We start from the raw sequence: 8,980 nt of genomic DNA, 5'->3' as shown, positions 1-8,980 counted from the left end.
GATTGTTATTAAATTACTGTTCAGGCTCCGGAGAGGTTCCTTGATGTGTACTGCCTCCATTATCTCAACGAGGATTGAGATAGTACAGTATGAGGACGAGATATGTTACCGTCGTTGCAAACATCTAAGCAATTAATTGATAAAACGTCGAATTTAATTGTTTGACGTGGAAATCTCATTTGTGGAGAGCTCTTACCGAATGCAGAACAGTTCTGTTCAGCAAAAAAAATCCAAACGCGGTGAAGTTGATATTTTCGTGCAGCAGTTCGTACAGATACTTTTTAATCTGAAAATTAGAGCCCGCAGTTTTCATGTGATAAAGGAAATCCTAATTTATTAATTAGAACTCACCTGACATCGAAGCTCTTGATGTTCTTGATATCTCACCAACAATTTGCGACACACAACAGCTTTTTCCTTGACCTGCAACCGGATCATTACGAAAATTATCTATAAATCGCGAGTAATATGACCCAGAATAATCTCCAAAGTCTGAAATACCTCGTGGAGGAGATCATCAATTTCAACCACCAGAAGAACAATCGGAATTAAAAAATGAGCGATCCACACCGCGTCGTCCAGGAGACGAAAATACGTTCGAACCTGATAATCGTCGCGATTCCAGTGCTTCAATAAATAATAACTATTGTAAACAACACCGTAAACAGCGAGCCCCATAACGAACAGAATCGGAAATGAGTAAAAATCGGCGATTACGACACCAGCTTCATAAATCTGGTCTTGCGCTTCTCTCCAGGACTCGAAAGTCCTGAAGATCTCGTCATTTCCGGGGTTCCGATCGTTCCGTAGAATCATTTTGTTCAAAGCCCTCACACGTCGCCTCATAATTTGCACAATTAAGGTGTACTGTATTACAAATAGAAGCAGGATGATGGAGGGTAGTACCTGTGACGTGACTTGATTACGAAAAAAAATATCACTGAACAAAAAGAAGTTGAATATTATTAAATATATTATTCCGAAGACTATCCACTGGGTCTTGACAGATTCCAATTGATAATTATCTCCGAATCGACGTGTAATTGCGTCAGTCCCCACCACTCGGTTTCCAAAACCCGTTAATTTGGAACGGAACAGAATGTAGACGATCCAGATGAGAATAACGATTGCTGTGGAGGTTCCAACGTAGATCAGCTCCAAGATATTCCCCAGATTCAACGCACCAGAGGTCCTTTTGCTTCGTATTATTGCCGGAATTCCCACGAAGAAATTGAAGTAACCGAGGATTACGATCAACGCGACGTGGTGGAAGACACAGAGTCGAGAAGGGAAAAATTTTAGGGAGACTGATGTGTCAATGGCACATGGAAATAAACCAATTACTTTAAACAAATTGATGAGCACGTTTAGTCCTGTGACGTCTCTTCTGCACCATTTTTTAGTTTGAAATTTTTTCTTGAGCCGACGGAGGAGGTTGACAGTCATGTCGCAGGGGCAAGAGAAGGGCGGAGGTGACTACCAAACGTCTGTAAATATTCTGGCACAATTTAGGGCGCGTTGCTGGGAAAGGAACAACTGCCCTTTCAAAATTGTTCCCATAAAAATGAGGGGAGGAGAGATTTTACGAGGCAGGAAATACTTTTATCTATTGGAGATTCAAATTTGTGAGAAAATTACAGTGAACCAAATTATTTACACTTCGTAGAATATTTATAAATTTTATAAGTGGAAAAACACTCAGTTCCCAGAAAGCATTGACTGTTTGCTTTTGGCCAGACGCATTTGCTCATCACGAAACATCAGAAATTGAATGAGAATAATGAGATACGTCACCGTCGTTCCAAAAATCTAAAAAAATTATCATCAATTAATTATCTCGTTATTTACAACAAATTTCCATCTCTTACCGAATGCAAAATGTTCGTGTTCAACGGAAAAAATCCGTACACAGTAAAGTTGATCTTCTCGTGCAGTAGTTCATGCGAATACATTTCAATCTGGACAGGATAAAGCAGTGGATTAACCGCAGGTTAATTAATTAGTAAATTTTTAATTACCCGAGACTGGAGCTGTCCATTCCTTCTGAATTTCAACGTCAATTTACGACACACTGCTGCCTTCTTCGTCATCTTCAATACAGAAATTACGAAACTACTAAATAAATTAATAATAATTATCTATCAAGAGGAGACACAGCAGTACCTGATTTTGGAGCTCATCAATTTCGAAGAGTAAAAGGGCAGTTGACATTACCAAGATCATCATCCACGTGGGGTCGTTCAAAAGGTGAATCATCGGTCGTCTCCTGTGCGCGCTCTTCCACAAGTCTTTCGCTGTGTAAAAACTGATACAAATGACTGCGTAATATAAGAAGGCCATCCCGAAGAGCAGCGGAAACGAGTAAAAATCAGCGAGAACCACACAAGCTTCATGCAGCTCATCCTGGGCCTTCTTCCAGGCCTGGAACGTCCTGACGATGTCGTCGTTGATGTACGTGTCGAGCTTTCGGAGGATTAAACTGTTCAACGCCTGCACACGTCTCCTCACGACTTGTACCAGCAGAGCGAACTGGATGAAGAAGAGGCTCAGCAGGGTAGAGGGGAAGCTGAAGACGCACAACCAGGCGAACTCCGACATGATGTTGTTGAAGGACAAGAACGTCGTGTAGAAAACAAATGTGAAGGACATCAGGTAAATTATAATGAGGACAATCCACCGATTTCTGACGGAGTTCAGGTGATAATCACTTCCAAATTGTCTGACTATATCGTCGCTTCGCACTACTTTGTTGCCATAAGTTGCTAATTTTCCGGCGTAGAGGAGGTAGAAAATCCAGATCACCAAGGTCGCGGTTGCTGCCAGTCCAATGAAGATTAATCTCAAAACCCTGCCCATCTTCAGGGCCCCAGACCCCATTCCATCGTCGATTATTATGGGAATCCCCACGTAGAAATTGTAATATCCGATAATGAGACCCAGTCCGATGTGATAAACAATAAATAATTTGGAAGGATAAAAAATCATGGAGGACGTATCCAGGGCCACTGGAAATAGTCCGACAATTCTGAACAAGTTTGTGAGCAACTTGAACGACATTGACAGCTTCTTCGGGCCTCTGTCACCCGGAAAAACCCGAGAGTTCCTCATACTTCCAGGAGCGACGATTACTTGAAGAGAATTATGAGGAATTCCTCGGGCGAAAACTGTCGGAGGTAATCGGTAAGCGAACTTCCGGGGTTCGTTTGCAATTAGTCGAAGTTTTTTTACACCTGCGGTTTTCCCTGGGTTATAATTATCGAGCTGGGGCTGATTGGAATCTCTACATTTTTGTCTGATTATCGTATTTTTAAAATGTAACACAATCACAAGATCGAGAATTGTTTACAAAAAATCGAGGAAGAACCACAAATTTTTATATAACAATTAAGTACAGGAGAATATTTTTTTTATTTAAAAAATTGGGGATCGATTCTGGTCCTATTAAATAACTATTTACACATTCGACCCTCTGATTTCCATTTTTTTTTTGTCAATAAACACGTGCGAACTCTTCTGAAGTCTGACACCCCTCCCCTTGACACCGATCCTACTCCTGCACCTCCTCAGTCCTCATAAACATTATTGAATTGAAAGATAATGACAAGATATGTCACTGTAGTTGCAAATATCTAAATAAAGTACTTATTAATTACTGTAAATATTAATCTCCGAATTTCTGGAGTGATCTTACCGAATGCAGCACCGCTCCATTCAGCGAAAAAAATCCAAATGCTGTGAAGTTGATGTTCTCGTGCAGCAGTTCGAAAGAATATAACTTGACCTGGGGATTTAAACACCGCAGGGTAAACCAATCTCTATCACTCATTAAGGATCAATTTTATCACCTGATTCAGGAACATCCAGTGCGATCGGAATCGCAACGTGAGCTTGCGACATACCGCAGCTTTCTCCTTGGCCTTGAACAGAAAATCACAAGAATAATTCCACGAAGACGTCGCACCAGGTGATATTGCCCTGTCTCCATCAAAAAATCAATTAATTTATGAGAATTAATTAATCGCGTTTACTTTTTTCGCGAGTCGTACCTCTGTCAGGAGTTCCTCAATCGCAGACATCAATATGACAGTCGGAATTGTCACTATCAAGATCCAGACGCAGTCATTCAGAATCTCGTACGTCTTAGTCTGCGTCTGGCCGTTCCTGATCTCCTTGATAGTGTGAAAGCTGTAGAAAATGACAGTGTAGCACGTGTACCCCATGATAAACAGGATCGGAAACGAGTAGAATTTCGCGATAACCAGGTTCGCCTCGTACAGTTCGTCCTGAGCCTTCCTCCAGGTATCAAAATCCCGCATGATGACACTGTCAATGGGACCGTGCCTCGCTGCTGGTGGATCCGGACCTGGTGTCGTTGGAAGACTCCCCAAAATGGCGGTGTTCAGTGCTTTGATTCGTCCGGATGTCTGTTGAACAGCCAACGAATATTGCACGAGGAGGAAAATAATTCCGATGGAGGGCACCAAGGACAGGGAAAACCAGACGAAGGTCGACATGGGGGTGTCGTTGATGAGGTACTCCGTGAAGACCAGAAGACTGAAGAGGAGGAGATAAATCGTGGAGAGGATCGCCCACTTGTTTCTGCTGGACTTCACCTGATAACTCCCTCCTAAGGGCCTGGCTATGTCGTCAGCCTTGAGGACCCTTTTCCCAAAGGTTATTAATCTCTTGCGAGTCAAGGGGTAGACGATCCAGATGAGAAGGCTGACGGATGTCTCCACCCCTATCAGAAACAACTCCAAGATTTCTGCAAAGGGTAGTCCATCGGGTTCGGACTTTTCCTTCACTATCGCCAACATTCCCACGCAGAAGTTGCAGTAACCGACAGTGACAACCAACACAACATGATAAATCACACACAGACGAGAGGGACGGAGGGATATCGAAGGGGATGTGTCTAGGGTGCATGGAAACAGTCCGATTGATTGGAAAAATTTGAGGACCAATTGAAGTTCAATTTTCTCTTTTCTAAAACGTTTTTTGGACTGAAATATTTCTACTTTTTTGCGGAGTGGAGGGGTCATAATGTCAGCAGAGAACTTGTCACCACAGGAACTCAAGTAAATTGACTTCAAGCACCTGGAGTCAACGATTATCCTCGCAATCAGGGAAAATCAATTAAGCGGAAATGAGCGAGGTATCACGTGCGCTTTTCCCAGGGCACCAATTATGAATTATCGTGCTGGCACTTGGAAAGTCGTTTAGATTCTCCAGACAACGACTTCCGGGAGGAGTTAAACAAATTAAGCTATTGGATATTAGAATTATTCGCTGAGGATCGCGAGGCTGATTGAAATTGAATCAGAATTATCAGATACGTCGCCGTCATCCCGCAAATCTAGAAAAATACGTGTGGATTAATTTGTTGTCATCAGTTGATGTCAACTTCAAGACTCACTGAATGCAGGAGAGTCCCATCCAGTGCGAAGATTCCACAAGCTGTGAACTGGACATTCTGATGAAGTAGTTCCAGGGAAAAAAGCCTCAACTGAAAGCCAAAGGACAAGTTACCCAGAATTTTGGAGATTGTCAAGGTGAAAGGTACCTCAGCTTGTGCTTTTCCACTCAGACGAGTCCGCGTCAGAAATTTGTGAACAACGTCAGCAGTTCTCACCAGCTAAAACAGAAAAGTTTGATTTTCTCACGAATTAATTCGTTCATTACGTACCTCCTGCTCGAATTGGCCGATGGCGATGGTCATCAGGGTGATTGGAACCACCTCCATGGAGAGGTAGCACGCCGAGTTGAAGAGGAGGAGTCCCCGCTGCTCCAGAGACGGCACAAACATCGGGAGTACCAGGTAATAAGACGTATAAACAATCGATACCGCCAATTGCCCGATAATCAGGAGAATCGGAAACGAGTAAAACCTGTCAACTACCCTGACCACTTCATGAAGCCTTATGTGGACATACTTCAACGCGAAAAAATTCTTCATCACGAGGACATCATTGGAGACCTTTGAAGAAGTAGAGATGGAACTGACTGAAACCCTGGAGAAGCCGACGATGGCATCATTAACTGCCCGGAACTGCATCATCAACGATGTGATGCTGAAGGTGTACATAAGCAGGAGCCAATTGAAGATGAAATTGGGTCCAACAGCGGCGATCAACGACAGCACCGACACCTCATCGAATACCACATAGTCCGACCAAATCATGTTGACCCAGTTGACTGTGTTCAGTACCCAAAACAGGACGAACCGTGGGCCCAGGGTCTTCGGGCTGTGGAGATGTCTGTACGGTATCATGAGAGTGTCAATCTCGAAGAAGTCGTTTGATGCTTTGACAGCTTCTCTCTGATGAATGCAAATCCACACCCACAGTATCAACAGGATAATCGACCCCAGGGATGCCTTGGACAACTCAATGACTTCAGTAGTTGACGATTTGTTGGGATAATCAGTGCTGTAAAGTGCGTTAATTGAAAAAACGCTCAACACAGCGAATGTCACTGTCACCAGACAAATGTGTATCACTCCAGCCAGGGAGTACTCGAAGGACGGAGGGGCATTTTTAAAATTTCGCAGTCGACCTGGAATCAACCCGAGGGCTTTGAAGAATAGGTACGAGAAGGTGGAAAGGACAGGACTAAGGAAAGCTCGTGTGAACAGGTACATGTTGCAGGAGGGGTTCGGTTCTGACTGACCTATTGGTGAACGCGATAACGTCGGACAGAGTTGACATGAATTATTCTGGAAAGCTGCCCTGATTACCTGGGCTGTATCAGTGGAAAACATCGACGAGAGCTACCAGCAGAGGGTTCACGAAATTATGTAGTTTTCGCATTTTTTTTATTTACAAACGATTTATTTAATTGATAGTAACATCATTGGAGATAAATTATACGATAAAACGGCTATTAAACTATTGACAAAGTCAGTTACAATGTCTAGTACTGAAGAATAGTTATTAAATTATATTTAGTTAAATACAAAGCTGATGTACTTTATACAATGAACCCAAGTAATCGATGAACATTTGTCCTTCACTGGGTCGATGTGTCTGGCGCAGAGGTGGCATATCTACTGTAATACTCTTTACTCGTGTGAGTCAATTGAAACTGTACGAGGATAATCAAATACGTCGCCAACATACCGAATATCTGTAATGATTTATCACATCAATTAGTTGGTATGGTATGTGCTGGTGTCCTATATTTACCGATTGAATTAGAGTGCAATCAAGTGAAAATATATCGTACGCCGTGAACTGAATGTTTTTATGCAACAATTCGAAGGAAAACTTCTTCAACTGAAATCATAATCCGTTAATAGAGGTCCAGTCAATTAAAAATAATTACCCACCTCGTCTTTGGCAATATAATCCAGGATAGATCGGGCCAGGACTTTGTAGACACTTCCACCAGTCAACCCCATCTGCAAGACAATAATTACCGTCCCATCACGTGATAGAAAATTTAATAATTGAGCTCATTAATTATAAAAAATTATAGAGCTTTTGAATTATGAACTCACCTGATTGTGGACCCGAGTGACACACACCGACAGAACCACAATCGGAAGTATTTGCATTAGTAGCCAGCAGCTCATATTGATGATCTCCAATACTGACTGTTGGCGGGCCTTAGCAACTAGTGGCACAATTATGTAATAAGAATAATAAATAGAAGCTCCACAAAAAAAAGCTATTGTTGGGAGAATGGGTAATGAGTAATAATCAGCTACGTCCCGGCATATATCCGCCAACATGGAGTGGGCTCGTCTCAGGGTAATAAAATTATTCACGATCATTCGTTCAGACACATCAACCGGTCTGACGTCTGCATGGAAAAACGTCTCAATTCTGCTGTTGGAGATCATGATAAAAGCACGATTGACACTCACAAATCTGTTCTCTATCATCACGAGTATCAGAATGTACTGCATGATGAACCAGTTCATGACAAAGCTAGGGAGCAGCAGGGGAATCCATGTTCTCCATGAATCCGGGATTGACACTATCTCGAGGACAAATATGGCGACCCAGACGATGATGTTCACCAGGTACATTATGAGGATCTCTGGTTTGGAGCTCTCCAAGTAGTACAGGTCATGCAGCATCAACATCTCGTTGTCCATCTCCACTATTTTATTGAGGATTTTAACGGTCGTTTTGTACCGGAAGGACACGATCAGCCAGACCAGGAGGAGCACGATGACCCCGAGGACTCCTGGAGGAGAGATTATTCAAAATGGTGGACGTTGACTCGGATTAATTTACCTGGTTTACCTTTCGCTGCTTCGAAGGTGTCCAATAAGTCAGCGTCACTGTCAGGGGTCTCTGCGTTGATCAAGGGAACTGTCAAGACACTGGCAGCGAGGATAATAATCATCATAATGTAGATGTAGACGACAGCGGAGACACATGACTTGAATGTCAATCCTTGAGTTGAATTGCGAGTGTTTGCCCTGAGGGATCTGGAGTTGCTCACTGATATCGGCGCCAAACCCAGGAGTTTGAAGATGATGATGACCAGTCGGATAGTGCAGCTGTCACTGAACACGTACTTGTCAATGACACCCTGCTCGACCCAAGCTGACTGCCTCTGCATCGACTTCATCTTCATTTATTCTTTCATCATTTTAAAGAGCGAGAATATGGTGCACTGCTCGACAAACCGACGTTGGAGACACGAAAAAACAACAAACTCATAATATATTTAGAGCTGAATATTAGCTGATGCCAATCAGCGAACTCAGGTTCGAAATCGAACCAAATGATTGAAGGTACCGGTAATAAAAAATGATCGAGGATGGAATTGTGGGTACGCAGCAGGTGGATGTGATACCATCACTCCACATTTTCAGGTAATAATCTTCATTACTGAAGATACTGACGGGGACAGTATGAGTTTTTTAAAATGAAGTCACCATCGATTGACGATAGTATCAACCCCCCAACCAATTATTAATCAATATTCGCATGACAGTCTATGATTCCCACGGCCTGTCGTCGAC

General features: G+C 42.8%; 2 protein-coding genes across 2 annotated transcripts; both read right to left on the bottom strand.

Annotated features, from left to right (window-relative positions):
- Positions 1–64: 64 nt before the first annotated feature.
- On the bottom strand, positions 65–1,446 carry LOC135171229 (gustatory receptor 68a-like). Its single transcript, XM_064137616.1, has 4 exons — positions 502–1,446; positions 352–423; positions 197–286; positions 65–124 (listed from the first exon to the last, which is right to left on the bottom strand). Exons 1-4 carry the CDS (start codon positions 1,444–1,446, stop codon positions 65–67), a joined length of 1,167 nt encoding a protein of 388 aa, XP_063993686.1.
- Positions 1,447–1,698: 252 nt separating this feature from the next.
- LOC135171228 (uncharacterized) lies at positions 1,699–8,613 on the bottom strand. Its single transcript, XM_064137615.1, has 12 exons — positions 8,253–8,613; positions 7,499–8,193; positions 7,328–7,399; positions 7,185–7,274; positions 7,050–7,125; positions 6,908–6,918; positions 5,687–6,769; positions 5,417–5,635; positions 5,301–5,356; positions 2,164–2,566; positions 2,019–2,090; positions 1,699–1,809 (listed from the first exon to the last, which is right to left on the bottom strand). The coding sequence occupies exons 1-12, from the start codon at positions 8,587–8,589 to the stop codon at positions 1,699–1,701; spliced, it is 3,225 nt and encodes a 1,074-aa protein (XP_063993685.1). The 5' UTR covers positions 8,590–8,613.
- Between the last annotated feature and the right edge of the window lie 367 nt (positions 8,614–8,980).

Source organism: Diachasmimorpha longicaudata, chromosome 19 (genome assembly GCF_034640455.1).
Source record: "Diachasmimorpha longicaudata isolate KC_UGA_2023 chromosome 19, iyDiaLong2, whole genome shotgun sequence".
In the NCBI taxonomy this organism is placed as follows: Eukaryota; Metazoa; Arthropoda; class Insecta; order Hymenoptera; family Braconidae; genus Diachasmimorpha; species Diachasmimorpha longicaudata.
The sequence above is the reverse complement of the archived record's forward strand: the minus strand, read 5'-3'. Positions and strand labels throughout refer to the sequence as shown.